The following is an 18,214-nucleotide window of genomic DNA, read 5'->3' on the forward strand; positions in this document are numbered from 1 at the left end:
TGCTGCGAGAGGAGTTGATGAAGCGACTTCTTAGCTCAGCGGAAACTAAGAAACTGAGGGACTGCGTGTCCTACGTCGAGTGGGAAGGCACTCGCGCATATGCATTTTGGGATATCGCAAACTTTCTAAAGACTTGAAGTGGTGATGCACTTTTAAAGTGGTCCGTACCGGGGCTCTGTTGGTGATGTCACCCATTCGTAAGAATATGCTGCCTGCTTGTCCTGGGATAACTACTTTTTTTGCAGGTACCAGTATACAGGGAGCATAGTAGAGATTACTGGGCTGGTAGGGAGGGGAGAAGGAGGGACAGAAGAGACAGATTTCCACTGGAGGTGAAAGGGAGGGAGAGAGAGCAGCTAGCCTAGGTAGGATACCTCAGACTGTATGTACAATTTGATAACTTTGTATAGCATTTATAATTCTTTATAATAACTATACAAAATTCCATTGAAACAATATTGTCTGTAACCCTAGAAATCTAATGAGGATTCAGCGAGATAAAAGATTACTCATTAGATAACCTGTTTTTTTTCAGTACTTTTTTTGTGCAAAATTTCTCAATTTATATGACACTCACAAACTATGAGTAATATAAAGAAACTGGAGTTAATCTGACAGAAAAGTGAAAAGGCTATCATGGTGTGTATACAATTCATTACTTTTTACCATCTATGGGCAAACATGACCAAAGTCGTGAATCCATTCTGAACTTTTAACTTTTTTCAAATAAAGGATAGAGTTTGGACTGTTGTATTACAAGTCACTTGTTCTAACAAAATTCATTTAAACTTCATTTTTTGTTATTGGTAACTTTGGTCATGTTTTTCCAGAGAGGGTTATATTTTTCCTTCCTAATACAGAAGAAAACAGACTCCACTTTCACTCATATGACACATGCATTTTGCAGAGCAAGTGATATAAATACATGTTATTTCAGGAATAGAAAAAAAATATATCTAGGGATTGGGCTGCTTGTGTAGTTTTAAGAGTAATTTTACGACAAGGCATCTAGGTTAAGAGGCTACTAAGTGCCTGATACAACATCATTTTATTTTGACATGAAGTTGCCTATGGGTTTTTATATAATACTAGTGTAAGTGGCAAGAGGTCATGAATGCAGATGTGGACATTTGCATCTGTTCAAGAACAGCTGTAAATGTTCATGCATACATTTTGTAAGTATGTGCATAATTAGTGCATTTTACAATTAATGCGTGTACTTATGAGCTAAGCATACACTCCCAGCAATACCTATAGTAAAAAAAAATGTTTATGTCACTGCATGCACTTTATGCCTGGCACTATTTTATAGGAGTCATTTCACATTTGTATATTGCCACATATGTGCAAAAATGATTTTATAAAATTACCCCCTGAAAGTCAGCACCTGGTATCTGCCACCAAACCCTAATAAAAGAGCTGCTGCACACATATTGGGCCCAGACTAGTTGGAAGACAGAAGAAGAGAGATTGAGGAAGAAAAAATGGAGGTCAAGAGCAAAATAAGTTAAAATCAAAAGATATAAGTGAAAGCAAAAAAACCTTCTATTTTTTCCTCCACGATTCTTCAAAATCCTCGCACTATAAATTTCCAGAGACCTACCATGACTAAAATCACCATAACACAAAATATCTAATCTCAGTTTTTAAGAAGTGATCACAGGCAAGGTTAATCCTGGAGGGACAGAAAGGGATGTATGGTCCAGGATGAACCTGTCTGAAGTGGGTGGGGGCCAACTGCACCTTGGATATCCGTAGTGACTGGAGGGAATTCTGCAAATTCTAGCCTCTTTTGACTCAGAAGCAAGACCACTTTGATAACAAACAGCCTTCCAAAATGTAGAACCTGAATTAATCATCCCAAGTTACCCCCCAACCACACACCTGAAAACATCCTTGGTCTGCAGTTCTCTATAGCTTGTACAGTTCATGCATTCCATGCGCACAACAAATGATGAATCTAGATACTATCACATTCCTTTCCATTATACACTACATCAGATAGGAAACAAGGGCTCTCACCTCTGCAGCTGTCTCACCAGTTGATTCAAAGCTTCTTGCAGAGGGGTCTGTTCTTCTGTAGAAGGGAGAACATACCGAACACTTTAGAAAGTAAAGAATGGTTCTTAGTACTTGATTAAACTGTACAATAGTACCTCAGAAAAGATAAGAACACATTTTTCAAATGAATTAAAGCTAACACAGCAGTTTATCATGAAGGTACGTAGAAATTATTTTTCAATACGAGAACAATTCTGCTTCTTACAATAAATACAAATGTTGGAAGTTGCTTTTCTTACCTGTGAAAACCCAGGGCTCCTTTTACAAAGCTGAGTTAGCGGCTTTATCACACGTGACTTTTTATCACGCGCTAGCCAAAAAACTACCACCTGCTCAAGAGGTGGCGGCAGCGGTTAGCGCGGCCGGCAGTTTAGCGCGCGCTATTACGCACGTTAGACTGCTAACGCAGCTTTGTAAAAGGAGCCCCCAGTGTTTTTAGATGAATTATGTGATTTGTTCTTACCTTCTGGTTTTGCTAAAGAGGAAGAAAGTAGTTTTAGTGGGGGCAGTTCCACTCTCATGGGGGTCAGAACTTTGTGCTCTTTTTCACTATCTGCTTCAGCATGTCCCCGTTTCTTTTTCTCATCCTTCAGATGAAAAAAAACAAACAAACAAAATATGATGATTAAAACAAATCATTCGCACCTAAAGGAGAAGAACCGCATGATACATGAGCTCATGCAATTAGTCATACACACATCTCTGCTGCTTCTTCCAATAGTTATCCAACTTATACCTCCAGATATTTTAGCTTAGAACTAACTTCTATGTATCAACCTGCTCTATATGGCAAACAAAAATATTGGCAAATTTGTACATGGTCATGGGTTTTGGAATAGAAATTGGTATGCTTATCTGCAACTATTCCATTACATTACTGCTTTACTGAAATTGAATTGCTCGTTAAACATTTATGAGATTCTTTCTGCTTTTCTTGTATTCTGGGACAGAGATAAGGTTTTGATTGCTAGCTTACATAAAGCACTCATACCGTTGATGCCCAAGCGCAGCTATGGACATATAACGGCCGCCTGGCAGCTGAATTAAGAGTGGAGGTCACAGAGCATGAGATCTTGTCCAGCTTGAGAATACCAAACGTCATGTATAATGCCTATTATAGGGAATGTCATTTTTTAACTATTCTGAAAGCATATTTATCTCAAGTATAATTATATCATATGGGAGATGTAGATTCTTCTCTATGACAAGTGTAGTAAACAGGTAAACACCTCATGCCCTGAGGCTTTGTACTTATGTGCACCAATTCTGGAGCCCTCTCTTTCATTACCTGAGTACCTTATTGGGGAGAGTATTAACACCTACTCCTACGGGTGTCCTCTTTGGGAATTTTAGGGTTGGCGGGGCAAACTCCACGGTCAACCGTCTTTCTTATTCAAAAAGCATGCATAATGAGTAAGAAATGTATTTTTAAAAATGTGGGTACAGGATACACCACCATCTTTTTGGCAATGGAAGAATCTGATGCATCACTTAATGACCTGGGAAGCTAGAGATGCATGTTTGACCTTCAAAAGGAAGAAATGATTTTGGTCTGTTTGGAAACACTATGTTGATGCCCTTCTCGCCAAATCTCGTAGTTTTCTACTTAATAAATTAAATCTGTAAAACTGTTCTGGGCTGCAGTAAATAGCGGTCTATGTATGTCATCTCATACTGGTGTTTATGGGTGGAGGGAGAGTTAGTCAGAGTTGGGGAGGTTCTGCATGTACTATTGCATTGGTTATTATTCAGAAAGGGGACTTAGCATTTTAAAATTAGCTTCATTTGTATTAGATGCCAGAGATGAAAATCTTGGGCCTCTGTATCACCTTCAAAGTAGCACATAACCCCTTTTCTTTGTCTGTTGAATGATTATTATGATATTCTTTTCCTTGTTTGCTGTAGATGGGGTGGTTGGATAGGATGGGACAATTTGATGGTTCAATAATGATGGTGCCACATTGTATGGTTTCACAAATTTATTGAACTGTTATGACATCATCAATAAAAATAGTTGTCAGTAAAATATTGGCAAGTTTGTTAGAACTGAAACATGCAGTTGAAAGTCAAATATCATCTATGAATAACAGACTTTTATTAATAATGACAGGAGTTGCCATACAACAAATTACAAGCAATTGGAAGAGGCTTAACTATAGTTTTTGCTGGAATTCATTGTGTCATATGTATAAAATGGAAAGAACATTAGCCATTCAGAAAGGGAATTTTAAGAAATTTCAGGAGATTTGGGAGCCATTAGCAAAATATTGTAACGTCTAATCATTGTTTTCCCCTATAAACATGCACATCCAGGAGGGGGGAGGTTTGATAGGATAATAAATTTAGATATACTGAATTGAGGGTCATTATAGAAATTATATATGTCGGTCGTTGGGATGGTTTAGGTGGGAGGGGGGATTAATTCTGAAATAGATATTAATAGAATATTATTAAGTGTGATATTGAAGTTAAAAAATGTTGTATTTATTGTTACACTTATTGTAAGATTTGAAAATAATAAAGAATTGGAAAAAAAAAAGAACTGAAACATGCTGCTCACTCATAGCCATCCTTAGATTTTATCATATAAACCACCTTTACAAGTCTAGAGAAATGTTTCTCAACTCGGACCTGGAGTACCTCCTTGCCAGTCAGGTTTTCAGGATATCCACATTGAATTTGCATAAACTTGATTTGCATACACTGCCTCCATTATATGCAAATATCTTTCATGCATTTTCATTGTGGATCGTGCAAACCCGGTATAGGATAGTCAGATCTGGGGGCCATTGACAACTTATTGTAATGAATAGACACCATTTTCCAGTGAAAGTATATTTGCAAATGGGGGGAGGAGGGTGGTTTATAGTTTACTGTGGGTTTAATCAAAAGAAAAAGAATATTTATATTGTATATTTTTGATTAAATGTTAAAGGAAAGAGGGGGTGGGAAGGGAATTTATATATTTGATGTTATATTAGAAAGAAATTCAAGTGATGTATTTAATATCAAATGTTTTATTATTTGTACACTTGATGTAAGATTAAAAATGAAGAATTAAAAAAAAAAAGGATAGTCAGTCTGCAGTTATGCAAACACAATAGATCCAACTTTCTGTGGAAAAAACAGTTGGAATCATGCTTCCCGGCCTTTGTTTTAAGCTCCACTGATCAAAGTAAAATTGTTTTGGGACATAATTCTTTTTTTTTTTCCAAATCTTTATTCATTTTAACATATACATCAAGTGTACATTAAAATATGAACACAACATATTACATTATCACTTGATAATTCCATAACAATATATAACTAAAAGATTTATATCCCACCCCATCTCATATCTATACATAAATAATATTATTCCTATTCAATTAAATTATGCACATATATATTGAATTATCATAACCCACCCATTCCCCATCCCCCATTCTTTCAATTATCATATAAGGAAAAAGAATAATAAATTAACATTAATCATTATGATAATTTATTATTGGCCTCCACACATCTTTAAATCTGTTAAAATGACCATTTTGTATTGCAAGTAAACGTTCCATTTTGTACAGATGACACACTGAGTTCCACCAGAAGCTGTAATTTAGTCTAGAACAATTTTTCCAATTCAATGTTATTTGTTGTATCCCTACTCCTGTAAGGATCATCAAAAGCTTATTATTTACTGCAGATATTTGGCTTTTATTTCTCATACACATTCCAAATAAAACTGTATCATATGACAATGCCACATGATTTTCCATAAAGAGGTTAACTTGATCCCATATTGATAACCAAAATGCCTGAATATATGGACAATAAAATAAAAGATGATCCAGAGTTCCAACTTCAATTTTACAATGCCAGCACCTATTAGACTTAGAGCAATCTAATTTTTGTAATCTAGTAGGGGTCCAGAATGCTCTATGCAACAAAAAGAACCATGTTTGACATAATTCTTAACACTGGTGTTTGTTCACTAAAGGGATTTAGCTAATAAACTTCACAGGTTACGCTGAACCTCTGTTTTACAAAATCTCCCTGTTTAAATTCAAAAGGTAGTCCAATTCATCTAGGTTATAAACCCCCCCCCCCAAAAAAAAAAACAAACCAAAGAGGTAGATCCATTGACATTGAGGGTGGGCTTAAGACTCAGATGAGGAATCCCAGCCATACAACAGCAGTCAGATTTTACCCAGCTAGATTTAAGAAATTTTCACTGACAAACTAGACAGTTAGGTTCTGCTGAAAATTTGGTTAAGTCAGCATCTCATTGAAAATCTCCCAGTCAGCGTGCCATCACACATAAGCAGGGATGCCATGAGGAAGCAGTTATTATAAACTCTATCTAGTTGCAGAGCTCATCTACTTACTATTAGGGCTTGCCAGGGCCACTGCTATACTCATTCCCTCTGCCCAGCATAATCAATGGTTTCATAGAATAGCTTTCCTCAGAGTAGCCCCTTTGCTACTGCTCCTACTTGGCAGGTTCCCTCACTACACCCTCACAATGCATTTGCTACTCTTGTGGCAGATGCTGATTTCATTATGACTGATGTATGACTTACTATGGCCACACAATTTTGGGACCTGCATCCTGGCTCATTTGCTGAGATGTCTGCCATCTCAAGTATTCCATATCTTGGTTTTTTTAGGCCTGTCTACCTCTGGTTCAATCCCATCACATTTATAAAATGGAAAGCATAAGTGCTATTCAAAAAGGATATTATAATAAATTTAAAAAGATCTGGGGGCCATTGACAACTTATTGTAATGAGTAGATACCATTTTCTATTGAAAGTATATTTGCAAATGGGGAGAGGAGGGTGAATGAAAATTTTACTGTAGGTTTAATCAATAGAAAAGAAGGGGAGGGAATAAATTTATTTATTTGATGTTATACTAGAAAGAAATTCAAGTGATGTAATTTATTTTAAATGTTTTATTATTTGTACACTTGTTGTAAGATTAAGAAATGAATAAAGAACTAAAAACAAAAAAAAAATCCCATCCAAAAATAGTAGTACCACAAAAGAAAAGCATTAAAAAAAAGGCATCAGTCAGAGATTACTGCAGTAGTGACATCTCCTTGAAGAGAAGAGCCACCAAGCAGGAGGCTCATGACAGCTGGAGCAGCACCAACTCCTGAGAAGGGTAGCAGATAATGAAACTGGTCCCTACAGGAAGAAAAGCAGTGTGCTGCAGAAAAATCAAGAACCTGTTGAAAATGAGGCAAGGAAAAAAAAAACCCTCCAGAGTCTATAACAAGGTACATAAGAACATAAGCAATGCCTCTGCTGGGTCAGACCTGAGGTCCATTGTGCCCAGCAGTCCGCTCACGCGGCGGCCCAACAGGTCCAGGACCTGTGCAGTAATCCTCTATCCCCTTTTCCAGCAGGAAATTGTCCAATCCTTTCTTGAACCCCAGTACTGTACTCTGCCCTACTGCGCTCTCTGGAAGCAAATTCCAGGTGTCCACCACATGTTGGGTAAAGAACTTCCTAGCATTCGTTTTGAATCTGTCCCCTTTCAACTTTTCTGAATGACCTCTTGTTCTTTTATTATTCGAAATTTTGAAGAATCTGTCCCTCTCTACTCTCTCTATGCCTTTCATGATCTTATAAGTTTCTATCATATCCCCTCTAAGTCTCCTCTTCTCCAGAGAAAAGAGACCCAGGTATACATTAACCCAAAGGGATAGATAATGGAGGAGTATATTAAATTAAAAAATTAAATCATGGACAGATGGAAGAGACAACATGAAACAGAGAGAAAGACATAAGTGGTGAAAGAAAAAAGTGAGGAGGAAGGCTACAGAGATTCACAAATGGAGAAGAAATTGAAGAAAATGGAAGGGAAAACAAGTTTTAAAATAGAAAGAATAAGGGAAAGAGACAAGGAGTGGGAGAGTGTGCTATGACACAAAAAAGTAGGAAACTATCAGCTCATGTTAACTGACAAATCTTACTCTTTTACAAAGGTGATAAAATTATAAAACAAATTATTTTTTTACCAACTTATTTGTAACAGTTTAATTTTAGCCTCAGTGTCAGCACTGGAGGCAGAGGGGAATGAGAGCAGTTGTTTTGGCCCCTAGCCTGCAAGATACTGAAGACAACACAACTTGAAGACAGGCTTCTATACCAAGTAAAGTGCTTAATAAAGTTTTACATATAATAGACCTTTTTCTTTTTTTTTTCTTTTTCTTCACCAGCAATCTGTTTTTCTCCTTTTCTTTTTTTCTTTTTCTTCTTATCTTTGTGCTTTTCATGCTCTGATTTGTCTTCAAAGAAGTTGGAATCATGCCCTGAGCTTCCTGTGGAGAACTCCTTCACTTCTCCTCCTCCCACCTTCAGAACTAATTTTAGAGGTTTTTCAACATACTCTGAAAATAGCAATAAAAGAAATATAGCAGATATCAGTACCTGTAAACATACATACAGAGGTGTAACCAGCTGCTCTATATGCAGTAATAAATAATGTCTCTTAAATATTTCAGACAGTAATTCTAGTCAAAATGTCAAATATGCATGCTATTGTCTTGGCAATGTCTCTCTTTATTCCAGCTGTTCCATATCTTGGAAACCCATAGCTTTTTTCAAAACTTTAATTCATGTCTTTCAAGTCAAGTGAATTACATTCAATTGCAATAGTTATTTCTCTGACACTATATAGTTTTGAGCAGGCATTAGAGGGGTGCAAACAGGGAAAATGTCCCGAGCCCCTAAAGCTTATCTGAAGCTGAAAAAGATACAGCCTGCTGATGGGCTGTGGGACACCCTTATAACATCTGTCTTGGGCCCAGCATGCTGCCAGCCTAGAGACAGTTTATAATCCATGGGCTGTTAACGTGCAATCAGTAAGTAGATCCACTATATAAGACAGGACCTGAAGTAAATAACACACAATATATGCACATAGTAGCGCCTTTCAGTAAACCAAGCACCAACTTTGCACCTGAAGCAGCTGACGGCTAAGTAACTTGCCCCAAATCACAAAGAGGGACAGTGAGATTTTAAAACTGCCATCCTTAGTTCTCAGCACGTTGATCTGCCCACACTAATCCGCCACTTCCACTGGCTAATAAGACTTTAAATAAACTGCTCTCCGACCAGAACCCATGACTCTTTCTTTCTCCGCAGGATCCCATTATTGAACATATTATGAACCTTTAAATCTAGCAACACAGACCACCGAGATCTTCACGGACACAGCAAGCGCCTGAAAGCCGATGCAATTGCCGGGGACCGGGGGGGGAAGAGGCCCGAGGCTCCCTTTCCGCGCTCACCCTCGTAGCTGTGTTTATCGGACTTGTGCTTTTTGTGCTTCTTGCCCATTCTCGGGCAGTAGTCAGAGAGCACAGGCCACTCTGTCGTGCTGAGGCGGAGAACCATAGAGACGCAGTGCCGGAGCAGGCCAGACGGGAAGCACCGGGCGAACGGCGAAGCGGGGCGCAAGCGCAGCTCTCGCAGACCAGCCCGTCCCCGCCTCCTGGCGACTGGAGGACCAAAGGGCAGGAACGCCTGTACGTCTGGTGCGCTGCCTTGGGGAAGCGTAAGGGAGCGTCGGAAAGAACGGCAAAGCTGAAACGGCCGCGAAACCCATAGGAACGGTATAGTTTTAGGGGCAGTGTCTCTCAAACTGTGTGCCACGAGAGATTTCAGAATTTTTACTTTAGGTTTAAAAATTCCCTCCATGAGTACATATGCACTAGAATAGAAAGCATGCACGTCGCGCACGCAAGAGTCTGTCAATGTTATGAGCCTCTGTGTGCATAAGGATACAACCACTCCGACCAGCATCGTTCGGTGACGCGATTGGTCCTTGAAAAAGCAAAACTTACATGCCCTTATTTTTATTTTTTATGCAGTAGTTATCCTAACTTGAGCAACAAAAGCAATCAAGGCTTTGTTACCGTTTAGATTTTCAGCTCTGACAGTAATTAAATTGTAAAAAAGAGAATGATTGCAGATGGTGGATGATGAAATGCGTGTTTGCTTGTCCGCATTTTGAGTTAATTTGCACTCAAAAACAAGCACATCTATCGAAGTGATTAGCAATTGCATTCTATCTACTTTCACCGTTTTTACAATTACCCACATAGCTTAAAGAACTTTAAATAACGCTCAAATTTAATTTTTTGTTGGGTTTTGTAATTTTATAATTTCAATTATAATGTGCCACAAAAAACATTTGCTCGGTTTAGTGGGCTGGAGCTAAAAAAGTTTGAGAGACACTGGTGTAGGAGGAGAAGAACTTATGTGCATGACAGAAGTGCGGGACTTGGGTGTGATTGTATGTGATGATCTTAAGGTGACCAAACAGGTTGAAAAGGTGACGGTGAAAGCTAGAAGAATGCTAGGGTGCTAGTAGGAAAAAGGAGGTATTGATGCCCCTATATAAGACTCTGGTGAGACCTCATTTAGTAATATTGCGTACAATTCTGGAGACTGCACCTTCAAAAAGAGGAAGGCTACTAAAATGGTGCGTAGTCTTCGACATAAGGCGTATGTGGTCAGACTTAAAGATACTTTGGAGGAAAGTGGGAGAGGAAAGGAAACTCTGAAATGAGAGGGCATAGGATGAAATTAAGAGATGATAGGCTCAAGAGTAATCTAAGCAAATACTTTTTTTACAGAAAGGGTATTAGATGCATGAAACAGTCTCCCGGAAGAGGTGATGGAGACAGAGACTGTGTGGGATAGGCACATGGGATCTCTTAGAGGAAGAGACAATGGTTAGTTACTGTGGATGGGCAGACTGGATGGACCACCATGTTTCTATGTAACGCTGCAGAGAAAGAATGTACAGGAGGGTCAGTGAGATCAGAGAACAGGTTTTGGAAATCCCATTGCTTTCAGTGGAAGTAAAACCCAGAAGTTTCAATCCGTCCTCCCTTTTTCTGAAGCTATATGGTAGCCCTAGTCCGGGCCCCTGGATAGTCTTCTAAAAAGAGGACATGTTGGGAAGAGGACATGTCCGGATTTTACTGGACATCTGATAACCCTAACTAAAAGTTACTACTACTTATCATTTTTGTATCACTGATGATCCCTGCTCAGAAGAACGTACAATTTAATATGGACAGACAGACTAAACATCTCAGGGTAGGGGAGTATCTGGCAAAAGGAATGATACAATGGTTATAGATATCTGACAGTGAGTGAGAGTTAAGAGTTAAAAGCAGCTTCAAAGAAGTGGGCTTTTAACTTGGATTTGAATACTGCTAGAGACGGAGTATGACGTATTGGTTCTGGCAGCCTGTTCCAGGCATACGGTACAGCAAGAAAGAAGGAATGGAGTATAGAGTTGGCAGTGGAGGAGAAGGATACAAATAAGAGGGACTTACCCAATCAATGGAGTTCACAGGGGGGAGCATAGGGGGCAATAAGTGAGGAGAGATATTTAGGGGCTACAGAATGAATGCACTTGTAATTCAGTAAGAGGAGTTTGAATTGTATTAGGAAACAGATGGGGAGCCAATGAAGTGACTTGCGGAGAGGACGTACGTTATCTGCCACCAGGGCTGGATTAAAACTATATTGGGCCCAGGGCTGGCTTAACCTATGGACCAGTTGAGGCTCTGGCCCAAGGTGCCGGTTCTAAAGGGTGCCAAACACCCATGGCCGTGATATCACCAGTCCATAAGTTAAGCTACAAGATACGGCTTGAATACTGTCTTCATCTTCCCTCCTCCAATACTGCTACCCATTCCTGATAGGATGCAGTTTCATAGGCCAGCTACCGAGAGGGAGGAGATCCAGTATCAGCGTCAGAGGAGGGAGGAGGAAAGTGCAACACTTCCTCCTTCTTCATGGCAGTTGACCTATGAAGCTTCATCCTATTGGGACCAGGCAGTAGCGTCAGAGGAGGGAACTGGCTTGGAGGGGCAGGGGGAGCACCAAAACAGAAAAGGGTTCGGACCCGGTGTGAGTGCCAAAATAGAAGTGGGTCCAGGGAACCATAACATCTTGAGCTAGCCCCGATTGGGCCCTAGGCAAACATATATTTAAGACCCTCCCTCCAACACACCCACCCACCCACCATTTTTTCATCTCTTTAGAAGTAGCAGGGAAAAGTAATAGTTTGTGAGTAAGCATGGAGGCTAAGCAGGCACATGCTTTTGAATAGTGAAGCTTAATGGGTAGAGCTAAAGAGGAACCAAGTTACCCAGTTTAAAAGGGAAACTCAGCCCTGGATTTCTGCAACCCTATCCTGGTACATTATGGGAGCTGAAGTACTGATTTCAATTGGTGGTATCGGGGACTACAAATAGAACACTGAATTGAGATATAAGTTCAAAACCAGGACTGACCAAACAGTCTCCCTCCTGGAGCTGGGTAACTTTGCAGCTCTGCAGCAGTGGGCTGAGAATCAGGGAAGCTGGGCAAATCATTTTCACTCTCCATTTCTTCTGGTACAAACCAGATATTCCAAGGGTGAACTGCTCAAAGAAGGTTTAATAATGCTGGGTTTTGAAAAGCCGTCCAGAGCCCCGGACATATCCTCAAAAGGAGGACATGTCCGGGGAAATCCAGACTTTTGGTAACCCCACCTCTGTAGGGGACAGCTCACATTTCAATAGTATTGTCTTTTATCTGCTAGTTGACCAACATAACCCATGGGTCTTGGACAAATCTGATAGGACTCAAAGAAAGGAACTTACCGGTAAAACCAAATTTCACCATGGTATTTGGACCTTTGCTCTGGAGGCATGTTTAGAGATTTACTGATAGATCTACATACTTCAGTGGCTGACCAAGTTTGTGAATAGATCACTGCAGGATGGATGTTTCCCTTTAGAACTTGGGCATAATTTGATTTCCCCTTTGATGAGGGGAAGGGATCCAGATTGTACTTAGTTGCCTATGTATTGGTTCATGGCTAATATTCCAGTTTTAGAGGCCATAGTTGCTTTTCTTATTTACTGAATGGTCCATTTTAGAACAGAAGACAAATGTAGATAAGAAGCTGGTTCTATACTACCTGCTCCTTTTGGCACATACCGTATTTTCACTCATATACCGCACACCCGTGTAAAATGCGCACACGGGTATAGCGCACGGGAAACTGTAATTTATGTAAATAAAATTTTATATACCGCGCACACCCGTATACCGCGCATGCCGCCCCGACTCTCCCGTCGCCGCCCGACTCTCCTTTCGCCCGCCCCGACTCTCCTCTGGCCACCCCGACTCTCCTTTCGCCCGCCCCGACTCTCCTCTCCCCCTTGATGTCAGAGAAATGGCGGGTCCGCCGGAAGAGGAAGCAGCGCAGATGCAGGGCTCACAGAAGGGCCGGGACCGCCAAGAGGAAGCAGCAGGACAACAGTAGGAGCTTCTACATGATGGGGGGGGGAGTTGGGAGGCTGTGGGGGTGTAAACGGTCCTTCGGGGTGGGGGTGCGGGTGCAGGTGGGAGTGCGTGCGAGCGGTCCTTCGGGGTGGGGGTGCGAACGGTCCTGCGGGGGGGTGAATCGGACGTCGGGGGGGGGGGGAACTATGTAAAAAAAAAAGTTGTAAAACGCGCTCACGCGTATAATGCGCAAGGTTATGCACGGTTTGTAAAATCGTGTATAATGCGCGCATTATATGCGTGAAAATACGGTAATTGTATTGCAATAGTGCAGTGTTCATCCTCCTAATGCATGATCATTTAATAGCTTCTAAAACTGGCTTTAACATCCACTGAGGCTTGCGCGCATTTGTGGAACTGAAAACTATGCTGTCAGTAGTTCCACTACCAGCAGGGCCTCCCAAGGCGGACAAGTTTCAGCGAAGATGTCAGACTAATGATGTATCACCCATCTGGGCAACAGGAGATGGACAATGTTGGAGGCGGAGGATTGGCGACATCATCAAATTGATACTGCGCAGAAGAAAGGCCCGGTAATCTAATCTAATCAGAATTTATGAATTAAACTTATCCAGTTCAGATTCAAGGTGATTTACAGGGTAAGAGGCCCATGCAGGGGACATGGGGAAAGTTACATTACATTGGAGAGGAAGGATACTTCTGTATTCTGCCATGATGATATCAAGTTGCTAGGACTCAGACATGAGTTGATGACACGTAACAACATATAGATGTTAAAATCATGGCTAACACCTGTGCTAAAATTCTTCATTAATAAACTTTACTAACTAGTCCCCTTAGTTTTTCCTTTGTTCATTATGCAGTGAATAGGAATTGAAAAAAAACCCAAACAAACCCAAACCCAGAGCAAAAACAGTTACTAAGACAGATTGGACCACTGGGGGGCATAATCTGCAAAGTAATGCGTATTTAATTTTTATTTTGTGTATCAAATGGGAACTAGCTCAGACACACAGAGGTTTGTTTGCCTGTCAGTTTTTTTAAAGGAGGACTTAGAGATATTGGTAAGAGGTCAGGAAAAAATATACTTCCTTTCCTGAATTCTAACTACAATTTAAAAATACAGTACATAGATTAGAAGTGTGCAAACCTGCAAGACAGTTTAGGAGTGTTTAAGGAAGTTAACTCTATGGTGTCCTTATAGTAAGGTGAGCTAACTGATTTAGTGTGTGCTAAATGCTAAGGCACCCATAGAATATAATGAATGCCTTAGCATTTAGCGCGTGCTAAATCGGTTAGCACACCTTAATAAAGGGACCCCTATGTCTCATCTCCCCACTTTTTTAAAATTAAAATACAAAAATCTCTACCTGTGCAAAAATCGGAATATTCTTTTCTGTGTCTGGTCTATACAGGGCACAATGCTAAGTCAGTTTTCTCACATGAGTTTTAGGTGCTTTTTATGTAACTTTCAAACAGAGTTGAGCAAGTGGAAGGCATGTCAAATACATTCAAAAGGAAGTTTATGATTATAATGTACCAATGTAGCATATGGGCTACATATGCTACAGAAAATAATATTAAATATTGAACTAAAGCCAGTACTGGGCAGACTTGCACAGTGGGGGAGAATGGGCTGGAGAAGGCTTCAATGGCTGAGAGGGTGTAGATGGGCTGGAGTAGGTTTTGACGGAGATTTCGGAAGTTGGAACCCAAGCACAGTACCAGGCAGAGCTTTGGATTCTTGCCTAGAAATAGCTATGAAGAAAAAATTTAAATTGAATCAGGTTGGGCAGACTGGATGGACCGTTCGGGTCTTTATCTGCCGTCATCTACTATGTTACTATTATAACCTCAAATAAAACCTTAATGAAAAAAAGAACATAATTTTTTTTTCCTTTTAATATATGCAAGGCTATTTACTACTTGCAAACAGGTTTAAAAACATGTTTTTATTTTGATTAAAAAGCAAAAATGGGTCACTTTGGCTTGATGGCATGCTGCTGTGTCAGATATAGTGGCCCAGTTCCTAAACCTGGTTTCTTCTTCAGGCCAGTCCAGGATCAAGATTGAAGGAATCTCAGCCATTTCATAATAGTGACACCTAGTAGCCATATGGAGGGTAAAAATGCATTAAAATGCTAGCTAGATGATTTCCAAAGGAGCCAATGTAGGTGCCTAACTCCTAAAGATAGACATCTAAACCCTTTTAGAATTGATTTCAATGACCCTGAAGTTGACTGTGCTTCCTATTCTCTACTAAATGGAAAATACTATAATTCTAGTGAGCAAGACCCAAATAATAGCCAATGGATCGGTTAACACAGAGTAGTCCCAAACTAAATATGTGGGGAAACTCTACAAGTGCTATGAGCAACAAACTAGGATAAAGATAGTACACTTAGGGCCTGTTTTACAAAGCCATACAGCAACAGTCCTGAAGCCCTTTAAATCTCTGGGCTTCGGGGGCCGTTACTGAGCTGCAGCTGCTAGCGTGGCTTTGTAAAACAGACCCTTAGTAGTGACCGAAACCAAATCACAACCTTCAGTTCTCTTGTGCCTATAATCTGATTCCCCCCCACCCTCCATCTCTTTCCAATCCTAGATGGCATTTTTAAAAACTCAAAGTAGGAACCTGAATCTTGAACCTCATCCCATCCATTGCAGCATTTTTAAGGCGCTCTCTGTATGCCTTATCCCCACCCTGCTAAAGTTAAAAATGTCTCCACTTGCTGACCTTGCCTCAGATAGACCCTCCTCAGGACATCTTCCCCAAAGCAGACCAGGAGGATGTTTAAAATTTTCCTGCCTAGGGGCATTCTTTAACTGGGCACCACAATTTAGGTGTCCACTTTATGTGACATTCTATAACAGTATAATTATGGTTACAGAATTCCATCCTAAGTCAGCACCAGTGCGCCTACATTCAGCTGCTAACACCAGTGCGCCTACATTCAGCTGTACACCAAGGGCTCCTTTTACTAAGGTGCGCTAGCGTTTATAGGGCACACAGGATATTACCCCATGTGGTACGCGCTAGAACTAACGCCAGCTCAATGCTGGCGTTAGCGTCTAGCGTGCGCGGCAATGTAGTGTGCGCTATTCTGCGCGTTAATGCCCTAACGCAGCTTCGTAAAAGGAGCCCCAAGTGTGACGTGTGCAATTTATTTCATTTAACATAGTCTATAAATTGACGACCAGATTCCATAAACATACACACCCAATTTTAGCAGAGTTGTGCATACAAGGAATAGAATAAGGTCAGTTTTGCACATAACTTAGGGGTCCTTTTATTAAGGTGCGCTATCCATTGTAGTGCGTGCTAAATATTAGCACGTGCTAAACACTGACGTGTCCATTATAGTCTATGGACACGTTAGCGCACTTCTAAAACAGCTAGTGCGCCTTAGTAAAAGGACCCCTTAATATACTAACAAGCTGATAATTGATGTTAACTAACAATAATTTGTACTATGTAGTGCTAATTGATGTTAATTGGTACCAATTTGCAGTTACCTTAGTTGATGTTCTATAACATGCACACCCAAAATCAGCAGTGTGCAATTGAATGGGGAAGAGGGTTATGAACCAGGGAGGGGCATGGGCTGATCAGGGGCATACCCAGGACTTATGTGCATGTTATAGAATGCATGCAATTATGCGCTTAACTGCCTACAGTTAGGTGTGAACTCATACGCCATTCTTTGAGTGGGCATAAGTACTTGTACCTAAAGATTGGTGTACAAATGCAGTTCTGTGCAGTATTGTTAGCAGCCCCGATTTTCTCTACTTTTCAGCGACTTGAACTGCTGCCCTGTTTGGTTTGGTTTTTTTTTTCAGGGCAGCAGTTCAAGTTGCTAAAAAGTAGAGAGAATCGGGGCTGCTACGCAAAAGACACCCTGACGCAGCAGGGAAAGTTATAGTCCACAAAACACAGGCTGCGTTGGTTTTCAGATAGCGGCAAATAGAATGCACATTGAGAAAGTGGATCTACATAACAAGATAAGTTGAATTTTCTTGAGCTTTACAATTGATGCATATGAATGAACTGAAATCGTTATAGCATCAGACTAGTGTCCCTGACTAGACTATTTACTTAGCAGCGTAAGGAAATTTCTTTGAATAAAAGTTAACTGGTGCTAGGCAGAAGAAGAAAAACATTTTTTGGAAGAAAGTTTGCTGAAGTTAGGCACACAAATATAAATTGCCTTCTTTTAGTAAAATATAAAAAGTAAATAAAAACAAAGCAAAGAAATAAAGTAAAGATTAAGAATCCAAAGAGGTTTTTTGCCTATGACTGTATTGAGAGCTGGGTGAATCCATCACCTTTTATGACCCGTGTGGGTTCATGGCTTATATAGATTCTGAGGCTTTTCCCCTTAGGAAAATAAAAAATATATATAAGGGAGATGACTAAATAGATTAATATAGTGGATTATATCCTTGTCATTAATATATGATAAACCACTAAAACCTTCTTTATACAGTATATGTATCATTGTATCCTTTAATTTTAGCCTGTAAACCACCATGATGGTGTCAGCGATGGGCAGGGTAGCAACTCATGAATAAACTTGAAATTTGAAATAATAGGATAGTTAGAACAAGGAACTGAGTTGAAGCCTCTCAACTAGGCCTTAGAAGAAATATTAAATGAACTGACAGTAATGTTCCAGCTATCTATGCTTTACTAGTAATAAATCTAAATAATTGGGAAAATAAAAAAAAAATTCTAACACCTGCCTCAGAAGCATAATTCACTGAGTACTATAATACAGTAATTTGTCCCTAAAATTTTGATCCATATATTCCAGGAATATAGGCAGATACAGTTCTTGTTCTTT

The 18,214-nt window shown here is 40.0% G+C and overlaps 1 protein-coding gene across 2 annotated transcripts in view; it reads right to left on the reverse strand.

Annotated features, from left to right (window-relative positions):
* Nucleotides 1-9,704, reverse strand: part of BRD7 (bromodomain containing 7) — a 60,105-nt gene extending 50,401 nt beyond the window's left edge. Inside the window, exons 1-4 of one of the 2 annotated variants that reach the window (XM_033942111.1) lie at nucleotides 9,344-9,704; nucleotides 8,238-8,440; nucleotides 2,525-2,648; nucleotides 2,023-2,077 (exon numbers count right to left, since the gene is read on the reverse strand). In XM_033942111.1, coding sequence (XP_033798002.1) covers nucleotides 2,023-2,077; nucleotides 2,525-2,648; nucleotides 8,238-8,440; nucleotides 9,344-9,449 — 488 coding nt within the window. In that variant the 5' untranslated portion in view covers nucleotides 9,450-9,704. Of the gene's footprint in view, nucleotides 1-2,022; nucleotides 2,078-2,524; nucleotides 2,649-8,237; nucleotides 8,441-9,224 lie in introns of both variants that reach the window. The other variant, XM_033942113.1, reaches the window with a different exon arrangement.
* Nucleotides 9,705-18,214: the final 8,510 nt, after the last annotated feature.

This window comes from Geotrypetes seraphini, chromosome 4 (genome assembly GCF_902459505.1).
Source record: "Geotrypetes seraphini chromosome 4, aGeoSer1.1, whole genome shotgun sequence".
NCBI lineage: Eukaryota > Metazoa > Chordata > Amphibia > Gymnophiona > Dermophiidae > Geotrypetes > Geotrypetes seraphini.